At 44.7% G+C, this 24,731-nt stretch overlaps 1 protein-coding gene across 2 annotated transcripts; it reads right to left on the reverse strand.

The window, feature by feature from the left end:
- Positions 1–15,961: 15,961 nt before the first annotated feature.
- Positions 15,962–21,188, reverse strand: LOC123044565 (uncharacterized). 2 transcript variants are annotated; one of them, XM_044467345.1, is made up of 2 exons: positions 19,824–21,188; positions 15,962–16,966 (listed from the first exon to the last, which is right to left on the reverse strand). In XM_044467345.1, exon 1 carries the CDS (start codon positions 21,096–21,098, stop codon positions 19,833–19,835), a length of 1,266 nt encoding a protein of 421 aa, XP_044323280.1. In that variant the 5' UTR covers positions 21,099–21,188; the 3' UTR covers positions 15,962–16,966; positions 19,824–19,832. The 2 variants fall into 2 exon arrangements, with proteins under 2 accessions (XP_044323280.1, XP_044323279.1); XM_044467344.1 differs by having other exon boundaries at positions 19,832–21,187.
- Between the last annotated feature and the right edge of the window lie 3,543 nt (positions 21,189–24,731).

The raw sequence follows: 24,731 nt of genomic DNA on the forward strand, positions 1-24,731 counted from the left end.
GCACCGCACATGGCTGAGGAACGATCCGTAGATCAACTTGTGTGTCTATGGGGTGCCCCCGCCCCCGTATATAAAGGAGCCAGGGGGGAGGAGGCCGCCGGCCTAGGGGGCGCGCCAAGGGGGGAGTCCTACTCCCACCGGGAGTAGGACTCCCCTTTTCCAAGTAGGAGTAGGAGAGAAAGGGGAAAGAGGAGGAAGAGGGGAAGGAAAGGGGGGCGCCGCCCCCCTTCCCTTGTCCTATTCGGACTAGGAGGGGGAGGGCCATGCGGCCCCCTCCTGGCTCCTTCCCTCTTCTCCCTCTTGGCCCATGTAGGCCCATTAACCCCCCGGGGGGTTCCGGTAACCTCCCGGTACTCCGGTAAAATGCCGATTTCACTCGGAACCATTCCGATGTCCAAACATAGGCCTCCAATATATCAATCTTTATTTCTCGACCATTCCGAGACTCCTCGTCATGCCCGTGATCACATCCGGGACTCCGAACAAACTTCGGTACATCAAAACTTATAAACTCATAATAAAACTGTCATCAAAACCTTAAGCGTGCGGACCCTATGGGTTCGAGAACTATGTAGACATGACCGAAACACGTTTCCGGTCAATAACCAATAGCGGGACCTGGATGCCCATATTGGTTCCTACATATTCTACGAAGATCTTTATCGGTCAGACCGCATAACAACATACGTTGTTCCCTTTGTCATCGGTATGTTACTTGCCCGAGATTCGATCGTCGGTATCCAATACCTAGTTCAATCTCGTTACCGGCAAGTCTCTTTACTCGTTCCATAATACATCATCTCGCAACTAACTCATTAGTTGCAATGCTTGCAAGGCTTAAGTGATGTGCATTACCGAGAGGGCCCAGAGATACCTCTCCGACAATCGGAGTGACAAAACCTAATCTCGAAATACGCCAACCCAACATGTACCTTCGGAGACACCTGTAGAGCACCTTTATAATCACCCAGTTACGTTGTGACGTTTGGTAGCACACAAAGTGTTCCTCCGGTAAACGGGAGTTGCATAATCTCATAGTTGTAGGAACATTGTATAAGTCATGAAGAAAGCAATAGCAACATACTAAACGATCAAGTGCTAGGCTAACGGAATGGGTCAAGTCAATCACATCATTCTTCTAATGATGTGATCCCGTTAATCAAATGACAACTCATGTCTATGGTTAGGAAACTTAACCATCTTTGATTAACGAGCTAGTCAAGTAGAGGCATACTAGTGACACTTGTTTGTCTATGTATTCACACATGTATTATGTTTCCGGTTAATACAATTCTAGCATGAATAATAAACATTTATCATGATATAAGGAAATAAATAATAACTTTATTATTGCCTCTAGGGCATATTTCCTTCAGTCTCCCACTTGCACTAGAGTCAATAATCTAGTTCACATCGCCATGTGATTTAACACCAATATTCACATCTGTATGTGATTAATACCCATAGTTCACATCTTCATGTGATCAACACTCGAAGGGTTTACTAGAGTCAATAATCTAGCTCACATTGCTATGTGATTAACACCCAAAGAGTACTAAGGTATGATCATGTTTTGCTTGTGAGAGAAGTTTAGTCAATGGGTCTGTCATATTCAGAGCCGTATGTATTTTGCAAAAATTCTATGTCCACAATGCTCTGCACGGAGCTACTCTAGCTAATTGCTCCCACGGTCAATATGTATCCAGATTGAGACTTAGAGTCATCTGGATTGGTGTAAAAGCTTGCATCATTGTAACTTTTTACGACGGGCTCTTTTATCACCTCCATAATCGAGAAACATCTCCTTAGTTCTCACTAAGGATATTCTTGACTGTTGTCCAGTGATCTACTCTTAGATCAAAATTGTATTCCTTTGTCAAACTCAGAGCAAGGTATATAATAGGTCTGGTTTACAGCATAGCATACTTTATAGAACCTATGACTGAGGCATAGGGAATGATTTTTCATTCTCTTTCTATTTTCTGCCATGGTCGGGTCTTGAGTCTTACTCAACTTCACACCTTTGCATCACAGGCAAGAACTCCTTCTTTGACTGTTCCATTTTGAACTATTCAAAAATTTATCAAGGTATGTACTCATTGAAAAATCTTATCAAGCGTCTTGATCTATCTATATAGATCTTGATGCTCAATGTGTAAGCAGCTTTACTGAGGTCTTGCTTTGAAAGAACTCCTTTCAAACACTCCTTTATGCTTTGCAGAATAATTCTATATTATTTCCGATCAACTATATGTCATTCACATATACTTATCAGAAATGCTGTAGTGCTCCCACTCACTTTCTTGTAGATACAGGCTTCACCGTAAGTCTGTATAAAACTATATGCTTTGATCAACTTATCAAAGCGTATATTCCAACTCCGAGATGCTTGCACCAGTCCATAGATGGATTGCTGGAGCTTGCACATTTTGTTAGCACCTTTAGGAAAAACCTTCTGGTTGCATCATATACAACTCTTCTTTAAGAAAACCATTAAGGAATGCAGTTTTGACATCCATTTGCCAGATTTCATAAAATGTGGCAATTGCTAACATGATTCGGACAGACTTAAGCATCGATACGAGTGAGAAAATCTCATCGTATTCAACCCCTTGAACTTGTTGAAAACCTTTTGCAACAAGTCGAGCTTAGTGGATAGTAACACTACTATCAGTGTCCGTCTTCCTCTTGAAGATCCATTTATTTAACATGGCTTGCTGATCATCGAGCAAGTCAATCAAAGTCCATACTTTGTTCTCATACGTGGATCATATCTCAGATTTTATGGCCTCAAGCCATTTCGCGGAATCTGGGCTCATCATCGCTTCCTCATAGTTCGTAGGTTCATCATGGTCTAGTAACATGACTTCCAGAACAGTATTACCGTACTACTCTGGTGCGGACTGTACTTTGGAAGACCTACGAGGTTTTGTAGTAACTTGATCTGAAGTTTCATGATCATCATCATTAGCTTCCTCACTAATTGGTGTAGGAATCACTGGAACTGATTTCCGTGATGAACTACTTTCCAATTCGGGAGAAGGTAGAAATTACCTTATCAAGCTCTACTTTCCTCCCACTCACTTCTTTCGAGAGAAACTCCTTCTCTAGAAAGGATCCATTTTTAGCAACGAATATCTTGCCTTCGGATCTGTGATAGAAGGTGTACCCAACAATTTCCTTTGGGTATTCTATGAAGACGCACTTCTCCGATTTGGGTTCGAGCTTATTAGGATGAAACTTTTTCACATAAGTATCGCAGCCCCAAACTTTAAGAAACGACAACTTGGGTTTCTTGCTAAACCACAGTTCATATGTTGTCATCTCAACGGATTTAGATGGTGCCCTTTTAATGTGAATGCAGCTATCTCTAATGTATAACCCCAAAACAATATTGGTAAATCAGTCATAGACATCATAGATCGCACCATATCCAGTAAAGTGCGATTACGATGTTCGGACACACCATAACGTTGTGGTGTTCCAGGTGGCGTGAGCTGTGAAACTATTCCACATTGTTTTAATTGAAGACCAAACTCGTAACTCAAATATTCGTCTCCGCGATCAGATCGCAGAAACTTTATTTTCTTGTTACGATGATTTTTCCACTTCACTCTGAAATTCTTTGAACCTTTCAACTATTTCAGACTTATGTTTCATCAAGTAGATATACCCATATCTGCTTAAATCATCTTGTGAAGGTCAGAAAATAACGATACTTGCCACGAGCCTTCATACTCATTGGTCTGCATACATCAGTATGTATTATTTCCAACAAGTTAGTAGCTCGTTCCATTGTTCCGAAGAACGGAGTTTTAGTCATCTTGCCCAAAAGGCACGGTTCGCAAACATCAAATGATTCATAACCAAGTGATTCCGAAAATCCATCTTTATGGAGTTTCTTCATGCGCTTTACACCGATATGACCCAAACAGCAGTGCCACAAATAAGTTGCACTATCATTATTAACTTTGCATCTTTTGGCATCAATATTATGAATATGTGTATCACTACGATCGAGATCCAACAAACTATTTTCATTGGGTGTATGACCATTGAAGGTTTTATTCATCTAAACAGAACAACAATTATTCTCTAACTTTAAATGAATAACCGTTTTGCAATAAACATGATCAAATCATATTTATGCTCAACGCAAATGCCAAATAACATTTATTTAGGTTCAACACTTATCTCGAAAGTATAGGGAGTGTGCGATGATGATCATATCAATCTTGGAACCACTTCCAACACACATCATCACTTCACCCTCAACTAGTTTCTGTTTATTCTGTAACTCCTGTTTCGAGTTACTAATCTTAGCAACCGAACAAGTATCAAATACTCAGGGGCTACTATAAACACTAGTAAGGCACACATCAATAATCTGTATATCAAATATACCCTTGTTCACTTTGCCATCCTTCTTATCCACCAAATATTCAGGGTATTTCTGCTTCCAGTGATCATTTCCTTTGCAGTGTAAACACTCAGTTTCAGGCTATGGTCCAGCTTTGGGCTTCTTCGCAGGAGTGACAACTTGCTTGTCTTTCCACTTGAAGTTCCCTTTCTTTCCCTTTGCCCTTCTCTTGAAACTAGTGGTCTTGTCAATCATCAACACTTGATGCTCTTTCTTGATTTCTACCTTCGTCGATTTCAACATCACGAAGAGCTCGGGAATCGTTTTCGTCATCCCTTGCATACTATAGTTCATCACGAAGTTCTAATAACTTAGTGATGGTGACTAGAGAATTCTGTCAATCATTATCTTATCAGGAAGATTAACTCCCACTTGATTCAAGCGATTGAAGTACCCAGACAATCTGAGAACATGCTCACTAGTTGAGCGATTCTCCTCCATCTTTTAGCTATAGAACTTGTTGGAGACATCATATCTCTCAACTCGGGTATTTGCTAGAAATATTAACTTCAACTCCTGGAACATCTCATATGGTCCATGACGTTCAAAACGTCTTTGAAGTCCCGATTCTAAGCCGTTAAGCATGGTGCACTAAACTATCAAGTAGTCATCATACTGAGCTAGCCAAACGTTCATAACGTCTGCATCTGCTCCTGCAATAGGTTTGTCACCTAGCGGTGCATTAAGGACATAATTCTTCTGTGCAGCAATGAGGATAAACCTCAGATCACGGATCCAATCCGCATCATTGCTACTAACATTTTTCAACACAATTTTCTCTAGGAACATATCAAAATAAACATATGAAAGCAACAACGCAAGCTATTGATCTTACAACATAATTTGCAAAATACTACCAGGACTAAGTTCATGATAAATTTAAGTTCAATTAATCATATTACATAAGAACTCCCACTTAGACAGACATCTCTCTAGTCATCTAAGTGATCACGTGATCCAAATCAACTAAACCATAACCGATCATCACGTGAGATGGAGTAGTTTTCAATGGTGAACATCACTATGTTGATCATATCTACTATATGATTCACGCTCGACCTTTCGGTCTCCGTGTTCCGAGGCCATATCTGCATATGCTAGGCTCGTCAAGTTTAACCTGAGTATTCTGCGTGTGCAAAACTGGCTTGCACCCGTTGTAGATGGACGTAGAGCTTATCACACCCGATCATCACGTGGTGTCTCGGCACGACGAACTTTGGCAACGGTGCATACTCAGGGAGAACACTTCTTGATAATTTTAGTGAGAGATCATCTTAAAATGCTACCGTCAATCAAAGCAAGATAAGATGCATAAAGGATAAACATCACATGCAATCAATATAAGTGATATGATATGGCCATCATCATCTTGTGCTTGTGATCTCCATCTCCGAAGCACCGTCGTGATCACCATCGTCACCGGCGCGACACCTTGATCTCCATCGTAGCATCGTTGTCGTTTACGCCATCTATTGCTTCTACGACTATCGCTACCGCTTAGTGATAAAGTAAAGCAATTACAGGGCGTTTGCATTTCATACAATAAAGCGACAACCATATGGCTCCTGCCAGTTGTCGATAACTTCGGTTACAAAACATGATCATATCATACAATAAAATATAGCATCACGTCTTGACCATATCACATCACAACATGCCCTGCAAAAACAAGTTAGACGCCCTCTACTTTGTTGTTGCAAATTTTACGTGGCTGCTACGGGCTTAGCAAGAACCGTTCTTACCTACGCATCAAAAAACCACAATGATAGTTCGTCAAGTTGGTGCTGTTTTAACCTTCGCAAGGACCGGGCGTAGCCACACTCAATTCAGCTAAAGTGAGAGAGACAGACACCCGCCAGTCACCTTTAAGCACGAGTGCTCGTAACGGTGAAACCAGTCTCGCGTAAGCGTACGCGTAATGTCGGCTCAGGCCGCTTCATCTCACAATACCGTCGAACCAAAGTATGACATGCTGGTAAGCAGTATGACTTGTATCGCCCACAACTCACTTGTGTTCTACTCGTGCATATAACATCAACGCATAAAACCTAGGCTCTGATACCACTGTTGGGGAACGTAGTAATTTCAAAAAAATTCCTACGCACACGCAAGATCATGGTGATGGCATAGCAACGAGAGGGGAGAGTGTATGTCCACGTACCCTCGTAGACCGTAAGCGGAAGCGTTAGCACAACGCGGTTGATGTAGTCGTACGTCTTCACGATCCGACCGATCCAAGCACCGAACGTACGGAGCCTCCGAGTTCAGCACACGTTCAGCTCGATGACGATCTCCGGCCTCCGATCCAGCCGAGCTCCTGAGATGAGTTCCGTCAGCACGATGGCATGGTGACGATGATGATGTTCTACCGGCGCAGGGCTTCGCCTAAACTCCGCGACGATATGACCGAGGTGGAATATGGTGGAAGGGGGCACCGCACACGGCTGAGGAACAATCCGTAGATCAACTTGTGTGTCTATGGGGTGCCCCCGCCCCTATATATAAAGGAGCCAGGGGGGAGGAGGCCGCCGGCCTAGGGGGCGCGCCAAGGAGGGAGTCCTACTCCCACCGGGAGTAGGACTCCCCTTTTCCAAGTAGGAGTAGGAGAGAAAGGGGAAAGAGGAGGAAGAGGGGAAGGAAAGGGGGGGCGCCGCCCCCCTTTCCTTGTCCTATTCGGACTAGGAGGGGGAGGGGCGCGCGGCCCCCTCCTGGCTCCTTCCCTCTTCTCCCTCTTGGCCCATGTAGGCCCATTAACCCCCCGGGGGGTTCCGGTAACCTCCCGGTACTCCGGTAAAATGCCGATTTCACTCGGAACCATTCCGATGTCCAAACATAGGCTTCCAATATATCAATCTTTATGTCTCGACCATTCCGAGACTCCTCGTCATGCTCGTGATCATATCTGGGACTCCGAACAAACTTCGGTACATCAAAACTTATAAAATCATAATAAAACTGTCATCAAAACCTTAAGCGTGCGGACCCTACGGGTTCGAGAACTATGTAGACATGACCGAAACACGTTTCCAGTCAATAACCAATAGCGGGACCTGGATGCCCATATTGGTTCCTACATATTCTACGAAGATCTTTATCGGTCAGACCGCATAACAACATACGTTGTTCCCTTTGTCATCGGTATGTTACTTGCCCGAGATTCGATCGTCGGTATCCAATACCTAGTTCAATCTCATTACCGGCACGTCTCTTTACTCGTTCCATAATACATCATCTCGCAACTAACTCATTAGTTGCAATGCTTGCAAGGCTTAAGTGATGTGCATTACCGAGAGGGCCCAGAGATACCTCTCCGACAATCGGAGTGACAAAACCTAATCTCGAAATACGCCAACCCAACATGTACCTTCGGAGACACCTGTAGAGCACCTTTATAATCACCCAGTTACGTTGTGACATTTGGTAGCACACAAAGTGTTCCTCCGGTAAACGGGAGTTGCATAATTTCATAGTTGTAGGAACATTGTATAAGTCATGAAGAAAGCAATAGCAACATACTAAACGATCAAGTGCTAGGCTAACGGAATGGGTCAAGTCAATCACATCATTCTTCTAATGATGTGATCCCGTTAATCAAATGACAACTCATGTCTATGGTTAGGAAACTTAACCATCTTTGATTAACGAGCTAGTCAAGTAGAGGCATACTAGTGACACTGTGTTTGTCTATGTATTCACACATGTATTATGTTTCCGGTTAATACAATTCTAGCATGAATAATAAACATTTATCATGATATAAGGAAATAAATAATAACTTTATTATTGCCTCTAGGGCATATTTCCTTCAACAAGTTATTTTAACTAAGGACAACTTGATAAAGCGTAATTGGACAGGACCTACTAGGTGTAGTTTCTGCGATCGGGATGAGACTATAAAACACCTCTTTTTTGATTGCCCGCTGGCCAAGGTACTTTGGCAGACGGTCCACATTGCTTTTAATATCAATCCCCCGAATTCTGTTAATGCGTTATTTGGGACATGGCTTAATGGGATTGAGCCTGACTTAGCGAGACATATTCGGGTTGGAGTTTGTGCTTTGCTGTGGACTATCTGGAATTGCAGAAACGATTTGGTCTTTAACAGAATATCATGTATACATTTTTGCAGGTCTTATTCCGAACTACGGCACTGATCCGTTCGTGGTCGCTACTCATCCAGACGGAGGCCAGGGGGCATTTGGTTACTGGGTCTTTCCGCTGGGAGATGGTAGCTCGGGATATCTTCAACCGGTTTGGATGGCGGTCATGTAATAGGATAGGCATTTAGTATCCCTATCTAGTTTTAGCCAGCCGATTGTGGCATCTTGAATTGGCTAGTTGATGTTCCTAGCCTTTTTTGGCTCTGTGTGAGCTTTATGTGCTTTTCTATGACTTTTGGAGACCTTTGGAACCATGTTGGTACTACTTTATTTTGATAATAAGATGGCCGTATGCATCGTTCTGATGCAGAGGCCGGGGAATCCCCCCTTTTCGAAAAAAAAAGCAAGCCCAGTTAGCTACATTATACCTTGAAATTGATATTTGCAATCATACTTCATAAGAGTAAATCTTAGCAGTATATTATTTCAGTTTCTAAAATCCTGATCGTATGCTCTGTTTAACAGTTATAAATGCAGTATGAACATTCAGGGGAAAAGGACACTACTATCAACTATGATTAGTTACTAGATTTCTTTCTGAAGCGCAGGACCGTAGAAGTAGAACAACTGTTGTACGACATTTTCGTATTAATAACAACGTAAGGATGTTTACAAAGAAACGAGAAAATGGGGCAGTTTATCCAATGCCAGTTTTAGCTAACATGTAGAGCTAAGTGTGACAGGAAATCATCAAGTTACACACAATGCTCTAGGCACTCTAGATATTTAGCTTTGACTCTGTGCTTCAAATCTGCCTGAGAAAGAATCTCCAAGAGTTTGTGCTAGGGACCTCACTTTTGAAAAAAAAAATCCATTTCTCTGATTCCAAATGTTCCAGGCTTCCAGCATCCAAGGATGATAATGTCCGTTGCAATTTTCTTGGGAGGAACTTGAGTGGCTAGCATAACGTCATCATATAAAGAAATGCCCCTTTTCTTATGGTCAAAATTGTCAAACCAGCAATCCTATGTGAAGGCGCAATCCCAGAAGAGAAGCAAAGCGGTTTCGTCAGAGCTTTCATTGCAAAATACACGTTCATAGCGTTCCAAATGCATTGCTTTCCCTTTGAGCAGATTTCTAGCATTGACTCTGTCGTGAAGTAGCAGTCAGAAGAAGAGCCATTTGAACATAAATAAGAGTTTCATGACTGCCTTTTATCCAGTTGTACATTTTGATTGAGGAGATATGTCCATGTCAGGCAGACGAGAACGTCAGGTGATTAGAAGTACACGGCCCCGTCCAACTCAAACGGAAATATAAACAATAGAGAAGGCCCATTGTAAAGCCCACTCATGGACCGTTTCTAGTCCTAGGTTACCGTGATTAACGTGTGATTAGTTAGGCCGGCGATTGCGTTGTCGTCGTGCCGCCTCCTTCGCTTCGAACAGTTCTGGCGACCAGAGACTAGATCAAAGTGCGACGCCTTAGGAATTCGAGGATAATTCCTACACCAGGAAGGGTGCCGGCGCTGTCCGGAAGCTCCTCAGGAATGCGGCCGGCAACGTCAAGAATGAACTGCAGCAGCTGGAGCCCGGCGTTGTTCTGACTTCTGATCATCGATTCTCCCTCCGACTAATCAGTGTTTGCATTACTGACCATTGCCTACTAAATTCTCTCAACTATTGTCTTATACGTGTTAAAATTGTACGTTAAATTAATTGTTTTGATTGTATGATCTTTTTCTAAATCACGATTGTATGATCTTTGATGCTAATTCTAAGACTTGCAGTTATAAAGAAAAACGTAGCTAAACACCCTCAAGATTAATTTGAAGTAACACTAAAAAAAGATTAATTTGAAGTAAAATGGAAGGCAACGTGCTTTGCATTGCATGATATAATCTACACAGAAACTTGAAAGGGGCAGCTAAGTTCTCTTCTGATTTTTTCAATCTGAATGGCAACTGAGAGGCAATTTTAAACTAATTCAAATTTTGTATCACCAAAGGGACACATCTGTTATTAAGTAGGCTCCCCCCCACCCCACACACAAATCCTGGCTCCGCCCCTGGTCAGGCAGATGGCAGAGTATGGATAGGCAACAGGCCAGAAGAACCAATGTATTTTAGCTGGTATGGCTTTACAGAAAAACTCAAAAGGTTCTTTAGTTTTTGAAAATTTTCAAAATAATCGTTTCACACGCAAGAATACTGAAAGCACATGCTTGAGTAAACATGGTGCAAACCACACATAACTTGGCTAAATGGCATAAAATTCAACTTGGGAATTTGAACAAATCCTGAAAGGTTGCCCATGTAATCTTTCTCATCCAAACACAGTTCACAACTACAGATTATACATAGTTGGAACCTAGGCCTTAACTTCCAATGACTAGCTCTGATAAACTGACAGTGGCTACCATTTTTTACATTTCACGCATATTATTTCTGTTTGGATCAGTATCTTTTATTCAATGTCGCTTAAAGTTCTCCCGTGTCGTCAAAACCCTCAAGCGTGCCCTCAGGCGATCCAGATCGTGATGGCTTAGAGCAACTCCAACGCGCCGACCCAAACAGATCGCGATTTTGTCCGCTTTTTGTCCGTTTGGGTCGGCTGCCCGCTCGGCGTCCGCCCTGTTTATGATTTGGATCGGCAGTGCGTCCAACGTCCGCGAACCATTTCATGTCCGCGCACAAATTTGAAAAGGCCTGCAGCCATAGATCATGCCAGCGGCCAAGCCGTCGCTCAAAGTTCATGTCGGCACCATGCAGCGGCCGGCATACAATGTCAACTCCAAAAAACACCACACAGTTCCATGTTTGGCGCACTTGCCAGTGGCCGGCACACATGCCAGCACACAAAAAGGGGTGGGAAATTCAACCACGCCATCTCGGCCGTGGTCATGCCAGCACACTTGCCCGACATACAAAAAAGGGATGGCGGTCGCAGCCATAGATCACTGGACGTCCTGCATCTTTTTGAACCACGGCCTCTTCCTCGGCAACACGGTGTTGAGGTCCACCTTCATGATCTCCACCCCCATCATCATGCTAGCGAGAGTCACTTCTTTCGCCATGGTCTTGGCATTGGCGGCCTCGATCTTGAGCTTATTGGCTTGCTTCTCAGCCTACATCTCAAGCATTCTCGCTTGCTTCTCTGCCTCCATCTCAAGCATCCTCCTTTGGATCTCCATGAAGGCGTTCATTTGCTCTTCCTTGTCTTGCCGGCGCTTCTTCTCCCTTGAGTCCTTCTTGGTCATCATGCCCTCCACGGTTGTGAGCAAGGCGATCGACGCCGCATCCCGCTTGTCCTCCTTCTTGGAGTTGGTCTTCCCCCGCGGCCGTGGCTTCTCACCCTCCCAACCTCCTCCACGTCTTTCTTCCCCTCACGTGACATGAGGCCGAAATATTGCGCCTTGAACTTCTCCTCCCCATTGATGACCATCCAACAGTGGAAGAGGTTGAAGGACTTGCCTTCATTTGGACCTTGAATGCCTCCAAAGCTTGGAATGCCTACAAATGAATAGCATGCAAGCATATGGGCAAATGGATATGCAAATGAACATCCAAGCATAACGGGAATGGAAATAAAAATGGTCGCATGCATACCATGTCTTGCATGCCGATGCCACTCACGAGGCATGCCTTGATGCTCTCAAGGGTGGCACAAAAACTTGTTGCACTTCTGTTGTATCACCCTCTATCGCTTCGAAATGGTTACCCACCCGCGCGTGCTATGCATTTGGTATGGCGCAAACTTCTTGCGCTCATGGAACTCATGATGGACACGAATCCAAAAGGTCGATGCCTTTTGTTCGGCACCGACCTTGGGGTCTTGCCCAACGTCCCTCAACACTCACAAAGGAGCTTGTCCTCGGACGACTTGTGTGCCTTCATCCGCTTGCTCTTGCACTTTGGCTTCGCCCCGGCGGCTTGGTTGGCGGGCTCCTCCTCGAACAAAGGTTCGTCGTCGATGTCCATTTCATCCTATTCCTCGAGGCCGTAGTCCTCCGGGAACTCGTGGTCGAGCGGGAAACCGTCCAGGCCGACCTGATCTTCCATGAAGGCGTCGTGCATGGCAGCTTGATCATAGGTCGCCGGCGTGAACGGCCCTCGGCCGCCTTGGCTTTGGGTCTCGTCGGGATCGTAGCCAGCCGCGGCGCCACTGCCAACTGAGCTAGCGGCCGCCGCACCACCCTCGAAGATGATGCTCTCCATGAAACAGCTGGTCGTCTCGTCGGCGGCGGCCGCCGGCATTCTGTCGAACAGGTTGCGGGCGCCGGGGAGCACATCGTCTGGCATCTCCCGCGCGTGTTTCCTCGCCCCTCCGGATGATGAGGCGCCGGCCATCGGCGTGGCGTTGAGGTCGATGGGCACGAGCGCGGGCGTGGAAGGCGTCACCATGCTCACCTCCGGCGAGCATTCCCCGGAGAGTCGGAAGGCTTGCGGGTAGACGTGGAAGCCGTGAATCGGGTGCGCTGCCGACGCACGGAGCGACTCTAGCAGCACCATCCGAGAAAACGCGGACGAGCCGGTGCTAGCCGCAGAAAACCCTATTTGCCGCTTCTTGCGGCAAAATGTTGGGAGAACGCACAGGGAATCGAGCGGTCGTTCCAGGTGGGCCGGCCCGTTAAATGTTTTCAGTATTGCCGGTTTTAGGAAACTTCTAGGATGTTCCAGCCGATTCTTTTTTATTTTAGGAACCTTCCAGCAGGTTCCTGAACCGGTTCTTTTTTCATTTTCCGTTTCTTTTTCATTTTTTGTTTTTCTTTGTTGTTTTTCTTTTTTGTCTCTTATTGCTTTTTTCTTCTTCTTTTCGTTTTTAGTTTCTGTTTCTTTTTTTTCTTTTTTGTATTTTATGTTTGTTTTCTTTCTTTGGCTTGTTATTTTATTTTCATTTTCTTTTCTCCTCTTTTTTTCAAAATATTCAAATTTTGTTTGTGTTTCCATAAAATGTTCAGTTTTTGAAAAAATGTTCTCAAAATTCAAAATTGTTCTTGTCACACAAAAAATTCAGAACTTTTAAAAATCAGATAATGTACCGGATTTCAATTTTTTGTTCACATTTTCAAAATATGTTCGCGCTTCCAAAAAATTTCGGGATTTTTCAAAAAAAAAATCTCCGTTTCAAAATTTGTTCTCAATATTCAAAAAATGTCCGTGCTTTTAAAAATTGTTCGCGCTTCCAAATTTGTTCTCCATTTCAATATTTGTTCTCGATATTCAAAAAATGTTCGTGCTTTTAAAAACTGTTTGCGCTTCCAAATTTGTTCTCCGTTTCAAAATTTGTTCTCAAGATTCAAAAAAATGTTCGTGCTTCCAAATTTGTTTTCTATTTCAAAATTTGTTCTCAAGATTCAAAAATGTTCAGAAATTAAAAAAATATTCTGGGAATTTTATAAAATTTCTTGTTTTCAAAATTTGTTCATAATTTTGAATAACTGTTCGAGTTTTCAAAATATGTTCTCTGTTTCTTTTTCGTTTTTATTTTTTCTTTCCTTTTTTGTTGTCATTTTTCATGTTTCTTTTGTTTTGAAATTTTCAAATATTTGTTCTCAATATTAAAAAATGTTCTCGTGTTCAAAATTTGAAAAAATGTTTCGTGTTTCAAAAAATGCTCTAGAATTTTAAAATTTCCAGTATTTGAAAAAATGTTATAGTTTTCAAAACATATTCACGATTTCAAAAAAATATTTTATGGATTTCAAATTAATATTTCATGTTCGTCTTAAAAAACGCACTAGCTACAGTACTCCTACAGTACCTACAGCATGTCCGTCACCAAGGTTTGATTGGTCTGTTGGCTATCGTTGCCCCCACAATAGCGGGAGATTCAGCGTTCGATTCCTGTTAAGCGCGGGAGAAGAACAACGAGTTACTTTCTCCAGGATGATTAGGTGGAACCAGAAAATCAACGAGTTACTAGCTGGATGTTATATCCAATGGACCAGGTAAATCGTACTACAAAACTTTGCTTCATACGTATAACTTCCTTTTCTTGCAGAGAAGATGATACAAATAACTTGACTATCTATCAACACGTATTTTCGTTTGGTTATATGGATTAACAATAGTTCACCCTTTTTGCGGATAGAGAACACATACAATTTGGAGAAAGCTGTAGTTGAGGTCGAGCGCACTGCACCCCTCTATCCTATGAATAACTTAACTATCTACAATTTGTTGCCAGGTATAATCAATGATGATCAAATCGTACTTTCTTGTTTAAGAATATATTACCCTAGATTGTCATTGGTGCGTTCGACTAAAAATCACTAAGATTTTACTGAGTTGATCTAGTGTCAATTAGCTTTGCATTAGTTTTCAATTATTAACTATTTCCTTCAAATTTGACATGAATGTTACTCTTAGATGCATTTTAAGTGTTTATTTGTGGCATTTCATATACACACACTCCCTCTCTTTCGGTTTATACGACTGAATTCAAAAATCTCATCAACCAAAAGTGGCAATATATTGATTACTATTTCGATTGTTATATTACAGGGCCAGGATTTTTAGTTTCGCCCCGAGCCCCAAAACCCCAGGACTGGCCCTGCAAGGCGGCGTTGACGAGTCCGTGCTGGACATAATTTAACCCTAGGTAGATCAGGGCCTCCCTCGTTGCCACCACGACGCGGGCGTTGGTTTCCTCTTGTTGCGCGGCGGCCGCGGCCGCTCCTTCGTCCCTTGCGTCCGCAACGTGCCTCCGGCCCTTCCTCTTCGCCGACTGCGGCCCGCTCCTCGGGCGTCAGCTGCTTCTTCTTCTTGGGCGCCATGGCGGTCTTGCGAGGGGATGCGGGGCTTGCCTTTGCCGGAGGGGGCGGAGGTGATGGCGGACGAGGCGAGGACGGCGGTAGCATCAAGGGCGTCATCCATGGCGAGCGACCGGGAGCGCACGCGGGTGGGAGGGTTTTTGAAAAGTGAAGGAAAATTGTGAACGCTTTGCCACGGCGCGAGCGCCCGTCTCGTGTCCGCGCCGACGCAAATAAGGCTCAAAATTGGGCCGCCAATGGGTTGGCAGGCGAACGAAAAGCGGACGCGATCCAAACGGACGCGCACGGACGAAATGGGTCGGGGGTTAGAGTTGCTCTTAGCGAATGACAGGTAAGCGCGGAGCAATGTCCCTCATAGTATTCACTGTCTCGCTGAATATTCCGAGCACATAGGTTAGAAAGATGCATGTAGTTGACGGCAGCTGCTCTACGAAACGACTTGTCTTACACCAGTTATCGGACAATTATCTCAAATGAAAGGCAGCGACGAACCAGTCTTGATTCCTTTCTGTATTCCACAAATCTACCAACACTTTAGAAGTTCTTACTCCAGCAGAAGATATTATCAAATTGTCAAATTTGACCATCCACAGCAGCCACATCATCCCCCGCGATCATAGGTGGCGATTAGCAGAGTAACAACAAGAACGGGAGACCAGACATAAGCTGGTTATGAACAGATCCAATTTATTTATCTATTCAGATTTGTACATGGAATGAACATTGGACAAATCAAACTACAGATCGATGTCATCACAGCCAGTAGACACTACCGATAGTAGCTGATGTCTTAGACAAAATGGGGAAAAAAACCTCCTGAGCTTTTGAAGTATATAAGAAACATGCTCACAGATACAAGGAAGATGGTGACACTCACCGAACATGGCAGACTCACAACACACGAGCATCAAAACAGAATATAACAACCCTACCAGCAGAGTACAGAACAAGACCACGCCACAAAATCAGAGACTAACACCAAGAGACCAAGAAGATAGCGCCACAATCAGATGGCCACCTCCTGTCTTCCAAGACATTTTTCTTCTCCTCGAGCAACTTGATGCAACACGGCCTTGATTAGTCGACCCTCCATAGGCTTTGATTCCAAACCCTCCACAAAATCCAGGTTACACACCCCAACCCCAACACCATGATCAATCACCAGGTTCCCCTCCCGTGAAACCAACTCGCAGAAGAAAGTTCAATGGAAACCCAAACAAATATTTCTTTTAAGCTAGACCACAAATCAAGATCTGTGATTAGCGTTCTCCTCACTTCACGGAAAGAAAATTAATCATTTCCTGGCCGGTGTCTATATGTCGACTTGAACTGCTATCGAAATGCCGTCTTTTAGTGCTATGGGGCAAGCCCACAAGATCTTATTTGAAAGGCAATTTGGCCTTCCGAACATCCATGTTCCTGGAATGAACCAGACCACCAAAAGTAAATCCTGCTGTATAGAGATTTAGATCATGTTTCATGAAGCCCCGACAAATACCATACACTAGTTGAATTTCCTGCAGTTCGAGCAAATCCCACTACTGAACTTCAACCTTTCCCAAACACCTTAGTTTCCAGTAACCTCAGTGCCAGTAGCAACCGATATATTCTTCTATAGTAAAGCCATCGTACAGATGCTGATATCCACGGTGCTTTGTCCCCTCAAGATGTCCTGCAGAATGTGTCAGGAGAGCACAAATACCACAGATTAGAGTTATTAATAGGAATCATATCTATTTGAACCATGTTATAGTTATCCAAATGCTCCAACCACAAACTTTAAGATGAGTTTTCAAAATGACCGCATGTATTTTTGCAAAATCAATTTAAACAAATTCTTTCCTAAGTATGTATGTTACTTATTCTTCAAGGAAGAATTATGTGCTACAAGAAATATCAAAGCCGCGAAAAATGTTTTTGTTGGAATTAAACCAAAGAAAAGTATGTGTAGCTAGTACTCTGTCAAAAACAAATCTAACAAATATGGGTCATACCAAACTATTTTTGGACCCAAAATATAGGCCAGTTTACAATTTTCTATGCACTTCTCCTAAACACTTCCCTGAAACCCCAACCCAATTATCATGAATTCCCTATCTTGATACCAGTACAGCCAAGAGAGAGAGAGCATGGGAAATTGTCATTTCAGCTTATTTCCCTTAATTCTTGTGGCCGAGGAAGAAGCAAATGTTCTCCAATTCATTAATGGATATGTGAAGCAATGGTACAAAGTAACTGTCATTTACCCATGCCCTATTTGACAAAAAGAGTCTATGAGATACATGGAAGAATCTACTGCTGACCTAACCCTAATTACTCAAAATTAGATAAAAGTGAACGACAATATTCTTCTCTGCCTTGTTGAGAAGGGTCAGCCCCTTTATATAATCGGAAATACAAACTGGCGAACGTCCTCTGGGAGAGGGATGGCCGGCAAACATTTTTTGATGACATTTTTAGGTGGTAGCAGATGGCAATTTCTGCCTGTTTTTTCTTTCCAGAAACTGCCATGCCTCTCTGAAGAAATTTGCCGTAGAAAACATTCACAAATGCATCCCTTCCAGGGAGGGTTCGCTGACTATGTGGGTCCTTATATGATAGACAAGACTTGACCAACAAGCCAGTTAATCTATTCAAAATCTAATACAATCTCTAAACAGACAAGATTCTTTCCTAACAAAGATGCTTAATCAACTAGGACTCTAATTAAGGGATAAGACTCGAGGTTTGATGGGCTGGTCCACATAACATCTCTCCCTTGCTTGAAAAACAGCTTGTCCGCAAACTGTAGGTTGTCAATTGCCTCCCAGGGGGGCTTGGGTGCTACCAGATGTGGAGCTATCTTGGTCGTAGTCATCAGCCTCGATGAAGAAGAGCTGCGTGTACCAGTGACCTCGAACATAAATCTCGTCGCAGATGAAGAAAAGGACTTGGCTACGGCGTTCTTCTAACTCAGCTGGAGTGAGGCGCCAAACCTGCCGTGGCGGGGTTGGCTCTGGAATGGTCAACAACAGAACAAGTTCTAGTGGCGCTGGCAGGGAAGGAATTGTAGCTGCGTTGGCTGCGGGAAGATCGGAGGGGCACAAGGGCCCTGTAGGACCAGAAGGCTGGTGTGATGATGTTGTTGTAGGGAAATGCCGCTGCTCATAGGCCTTGGCAAAGGAGATGGCGGTGTGTTGGTAAGATGGCAGCTGAAGCTCGACGTAATGCGAAGACCATCAGGCAGCCCTGCTGTGTACAGAAGCCATTGTTGGGACGGTGTTAATGGCTCATTGTTGTGGCACATGAGTACTAGAAACCTGCTGGTGTAGTCGGCAACCGAGGAAGTGAACGGCAAACCTGCCACGTCGCCCAAAGGATTGGCGCGAAGTGACGGCCCAAGCTGAACATGGCAAGCTTCCTTGAACTGCTCCCATGTCGGCAAGCCGAAACCGCGCTCGAGCTGTAAGTGCCAGAACTGAGCGTCATTGGTGAGGTGGTAGGCTGCAGCCCAGACCTCGTCAGCCTCGTCCGTGAGCTATTTATGGAAAAACTGTTCACATTTATTTAGCGAACCAAGAGGATTGACCGAACCAGCATATGTCAGAAAGTCGAGCTTGTGGAAGCGAGGCACGCCTTAACCAGGACCTAATCCGAGGTGATTGTTAGGTAGGGGCAGAAGGGGGTGATGGGCGGGGTGGGTCCATAGATGGGTTGTGGAGGGGGTTGCAGCCATAACGGCATATGAAACCAGTTGGCAGGTGAAGGCATGAAGGCGGTTGAGGCGGTCACGACAGCCCCGCTGGAGAAGGGGACACCGGAGGTGCTGCTGGCGAGGGGAAGCACCGGGTCGCTGGGGTGGAGGGCCGGGGGCGCAGAGGTGGCCTCATGGGCAGCTGCTGCAGCCATGGAATCTGGAGGTGGGGGCAGGGCCGGCAGCCGTTGCTCCAGCCCGGCGAGGAACACCTGGTCCTCCGCTCGTCGGAGCGTGAAGGTCTCCAATTGCTTCGTGATGATCTTCATCTGCCCCACAGCCTCGATTTCTTTGCCTATCATCAAGATGGATCTCATACCAAATTGGAGGAATCTACTATGACCTAACCCTAATTACTCAAAAGTAGATAAAAGTAAACGACAATATTCTTCTCTGCTTTTCGAAAGGGGTCGGCCCCTTTATATAATAGACCAGACTTGACCAACAAATCGGTAAATCTATTCAAACTCTAATAAGATCTCTAAACTGACTGGACTCTTTCCTAACAAAGATGCTTAATCAACTAAGACTCTAATTAAGGGATAAGACTCCACGTTTGATGGGCTGGTCCACATAACATGCATAATTGCCATATAGGCGCTAAGTGATGTTGTTGCAAACCTTAAAACAACTAGTGCAAAAAATCAGTCTTCAGAACAGCTAGTTTGTTGCACAAGAAACAATCATAATTGCATTCCCTGGTTTGACTTGCTTTACAAGAAGGATGGCAAAGCATATCAACAACATAAAGTAACTATCGACTGCTAAAAGCACAAAGGAAGTTTACAGTAGCAACCTTACTACCTCATATGCTTGGTGGAGACAATAATGGTGGGAAGCCTCGATACAGGTGAGCATGCATCATTTTGTTCTTTGACACATACATCCTCTCAAGCTGGAATGTCTTGAGTTCCAATGCAAAATACTCTATATCCGGTCTCTGCTGTGAAGAGCTTCCAAACCAGGGCCAATCTAGTGAAATCCCTCTTAGGAGTAAGTACTCCTCATCCGCACCAATGATGCACCAGTGATAATTGGGCAACGGATGGTTTATCGTGCTGTGCTGCCACTCTTTGGTGCCTTTACTTTTGTTTCGCCAAACCTTACAGTAGAAGTCTAACGTGCGCATACCAATATTTAACAACCCAATCATACCTTCTCCTGCTTCCACAATGGCGAGCCTTCCCCCATGACTGTTGGGCGGGAGATCTATAATGGTGAATTTCATCTCACGCGTGTCAAGCATGAGCAGTTTGTCCATCCATTCTAACACCCAACAGAAACAACCGTGTGCATAATGGCGCCGATGCAGTCCACAGCGTGCATACAATGCATCCACAACTTCATTGGACAAAGCGCCCAAACCATGGTGTTGAATACTAACCCATTTACCGGTGTGTGAAGAGAAGACGAAGACAGCAACCTTGTTTTCGCACAACACCTTGCAGATCACTTTGAACGACGATTCACCCTGCCGCACGTCGTCACTGGCCGGAGCAAAAAAGGGCTCGAAATCTAACATGCCGCAGTGCTGCACGGAGTCCGCTAGGTCTTCCGGGACGGGTGGGATCCGGATGTAGCGCCGGGACAGGGGATCACAGACCACGAGATCCACAAAGGTGTTGGAGGTGGCGTCTATGAAGTCGCCACGACCTTCGGAGACTGAGACGGCGGAGAAGAGAACGCGGCCGTCGCGGACGTCACGGGGGCTCCAGCAGGTGGGGTTGGGGAGGAAGCTGAAGGCGAAATCGGCAGCCTGCGCGAGGGCGTTGGCGGCCGGGGCGGAGGGGTGCGGAGACTGGGCGGCGTAGAAGTCAGCACGGAGGAAGCCGAGCACGGGGACCTTGTGGAGGGAGCGGTAGCGGCGCGCGAAGGAGTGGGGAACGACGACGTGGCGAAATGAGGTGCAAGAGGTGGAGGCGCGGGCGAGGTCGGCCGCGGTGGAGAGGCGGAGGAGGATCTCCTCCAGGATATCGTCTGGGAGGGAAACCTGGAGCTGTGGAGGCAACGGAGGGGCGTCGGAGTTCGGGGCGGACGGAGGGTCGTCGGCGTCGAGGGGTGGCGGGGTCATGATGTGGTGGGGGAGCGACCTGCCGACGGTGGGTAGTCGAGCTAAGATTTAGGCGTGTAGGGGAACAGTGAAGCAAAGGAGCTAGCTTGCTCTAGTCTGGAACCCAGGTCAAGGTTCCTATCTCCCCGGCGAGTTTCTCTCTGGCTCTTTTTTGTTTTATAAAAAGAGAGAATTGCTCCTTATTTATTTATTTTTTTGGAACGCCTTATTTATTTATTTTGATAAACGAGAATTCCTCCTTGTTTGGTTCTAATTAAAATTCTGCTTCGCTATTTGATTTAGGGAGCGACCTGCCGACGGTGGGTAGTCGAGCTAAGATTTAGGCGTGTAGGGGAACAGTGAAGCAAAGGAGCTAGCTTGCTCTAGTCTGGAACCCAGGTCAAGGTTCCTATCTCCCCGGCGACTTTCTCTCTGGCTCTTTTTTGTTTTATAAAAAGAGAGAATTGCTCCTTATTTATTTATTTATTTATTTATTTGGAACGCCTTATTTATTTATTTTGATAAACGAGAATTCCTCCTTGTTTGGTTCTAATTAAAATTCTGCTTCGCTATTTGATTTAATACGGTATAAAAGTCTTCCATATTATTATTTTTAAATCTTCCATATTTGGTTCTAGTGAAAATTTTGCTTCACTATTTGATCTGATAATTCTTTTCCATGTTTAGCACTACCTCTAAATTTTATGTCTTATTTGGTTCTAATTAAAATTCTGCTTCAGTATTTGATCTAATAAATATCTTCCATATTTGACCCTACCTCTAAATTTTATCTCTTTCTCGCAACTTTCATCCATTTAGCCATTATGTGATACTTGAAAAGACACATTTACCCCTCAGACCACTTTTGAGACATGGTTGAATATATTGAAAAAAGAGAAGAACATAAGTATTCAACACAATTTCTCTTAAATCTCCCACCTCCCATCTATCTCATGCAGTAGCGCACTGACATCGACGGTGTAGGTGGTGAGCGGGCACCAGCAACAACTGCGAGAAGGAGGCGGGCGGCAAGAAGCGCTGGGCAACAACACTAGTTGGCGCCACCCTTCTCCAGCGTTGCACTTATTCGTACCAACGCCGATCCATGAACCATCCCTCCGTGTGCAATGTCGTCTCCATGCAACATTGTCCCCTTGAGCGTTATGGGCTACCACCACGTGGTCGCGCCCGGCTCAACGTGGAGCCGTGTTTCACTGTGCCATGCCATTTCGCGCTCCACTAACCTAATCACCCATTGCCGCCTCACGCCAGCCATGGTGCCAATGGTTTGCGCGCACCCTGAGCGCAGCGCTTCACTGACGCCAACATTAACCGTATTGGGCACCACCGTCGGTCTAGGGTAGATGATGTGTGTGGTCGTCATCAAAGTTCCAAGTCAAGGTTGAAGCTGCACAAAGGATGTGTCGGCATAGATGTCAATCACAGCAAGCAGATAGGTGGCGTTTGCGAGGAGGGCGGGCGAAGAAGTGACATAAATGACGAGAAGGGTGGGTGTTGGCGAAACAAAGAGGTGGGAGTCTAGCTTGGACACGTGCCATCGACCATGAGGCGGAATGCCCGTCAATGTCGACCAGGTGGGAGGAGGAAGGCGGGAGGTTGTCGGGTTGGAGGAGGAGAGGGCCCCTCTTGCTTATGTGCTCCTATGGCAGAGACAAGTGTAAGGGGACATGGGAAGAGGAGGGATTTGGGCCCAATGGCTTGTTCAACTTTTTTTCATTGTTGTACAATCGAGGGTAGTTTCATCAATGCAAAAAGGGGACATGTCTTTGATGGAATAGGTGAAGTGTCACAAAAGGCATAAAATGTAGTGGTGGTGTTTAATAAAGAAGAAAATTATTTAGGGCCAAACAGGAAAGCAAAGTTTTAATTAGGACCAAATAAGGAACTCTCATAAACAAGCAGATCAACGTCGAGCACCTCCACACGGGACCCTCGCCATCGACGATTTTCTCACCGCTGGCGACCGCTTCCACCGCTACCCGATGTGCGCAAGCCTCTCGGAGCCTTTTGTGCCCTCCATTTCCTTTGCCATGCCCTGTATCACTGTCGGTGAGTAAGCCCAAGCAAGCCCTAGTCGAAGTCACAGGGCGGATGATGACATGTGGGACTTACCTACCATCCTCCCAGTCCTCTCTCTCTCTCTCTCTCAATGATGGTTGGGCCCCAGCCATTAGGTTTAAAACGCCCCAATACATGGGCGTGCTGTTTCGGCTAAAGGCGTCTTATGTTGTTACGCCTTCGACATGGCCCTTTGTCACAACGTTGTGCACCTGGGTCGAGCCCACCCAAGCTCATCAGCATTTTTTTGTTAAATGCCGCTCTGAGCATGCATTTGTTAATTGCGTCGACTTTATTTGGCCCGGTGTGCAAAACAATGTTTATCTTCTTCTAAATTACAGTGAACTTTGAAAATTCATATTTAAATAACCACAACCCTCAATCAATTGATTCCAGTTTCTAAATTGCAGACCTTTCTAGATACATAGGTTCCAAAAATAAGTGAGCACTTTGGTTGTACTACTTATTTGGGTGGCTTGTTTCCGCATTATTCTTATCTATGATGTTAGATAACGATTTTTTGAGAGATTCTAACAAGGAGCAGAAGACTTTGAACAATTTGTTAAGCTAGCCAAGCAACCTACTTTGAGCATGTTGAACCCATATTTGCATTACACACTTAGCAATATATTTGTTAAAAATGCAATGGTTGGTTTAGAAAATAGATATTTCATATGTGCTTATTGTTGACATCCCCTTTGACATTGGTAATACCCATCCATTGTAACCATGGGCTATTAATACCCATTGACCTTCGATATAAGTCAGACTTAGGCCAATTTTAGAAGTGTTTCTTAGCCATGTGTTCGCACATGAACACGTCACCGCGTACCCACGATGCCGAGGGTGATATACCGCATCTCACGTTGAAGGAGACCCATCCGGAAGCGCGGTACACAAGTAACCCGGCGGGCGCTTTTATAGACCCGAAACCCACACGCCCGGGAGGGACCCACCAGGGCACGCGATGGCTTTGGGCTGCCCTAGGTCGACCTGATCGCTCCTAGAGCCTCGAGGTTTGCTGCCCTACAACAAGAAGAACGAATGAAGAACGAGGAAGAAGAAGAACAAGGGAGAACATAAAAGTAAAGGTAAAAGTTGTAGATAGACTTGTTTGATTGTGTGTTGTTCAATTGGCTATCACCTCTCATCTATTTATGAGGCGGCTGGACTTCCCGTACAAGAAAAGGACTCCAAATCCCGTCAAAATTTTTCCAAAATTAACTGAAGTCTGATTAGGCATATCTGAGACATCAGTTTAGTTTTGTGTTTCACAGGCCAAATACGACCTCAAATGAAGATGTAAATTTAATCGTTTCGACGAGACGAACAACTTTCATGTTAAAAGTTTTTCGATTTGAAGCAATCTTGAGGGTCGAATCGCTCGTGCGACCCATCAGACATCGTGTCTGATGCCCCGGACCAGTTTTTACTCATTATAGGTCTGCAGTGCATTGGCTCCAACTTTTGCATAAAACCTCGGAATGAGACGATTTTTATATCAAAATCAATTATTTCGACGAGACAAAGACAATCCGTATATAAACTTTTCTCATGTTAGACTGTGTTGGAGGT

The sequence above is a fragment of the Triticum aestivum genome, chromosome 2B (assembly GCF_018294505.1).
Source record: "Triticum aestivum cultivar Chinese Spring chromosome 2B, IWGSC CS RefSeq v2.1, whole genome shotgun sequence".
In the NCBI taxonomy this organism is placed as follows: domain Eukaryota; kingdom Viridiplantae; phylum Streptophyta; class Magnoliopsida; order Poales; family Poaceae; genus Triticum; species Triticum aestivum.

Coding starts and splice junctions, on each gene's coding strand:
- LOC123044565 (XM_044467345.1), bottom strand. CDS start 21,098: ATGACCCCGCCACCCCTCGACGCCGACGACCCTCCGTCCGCCCCGAAC.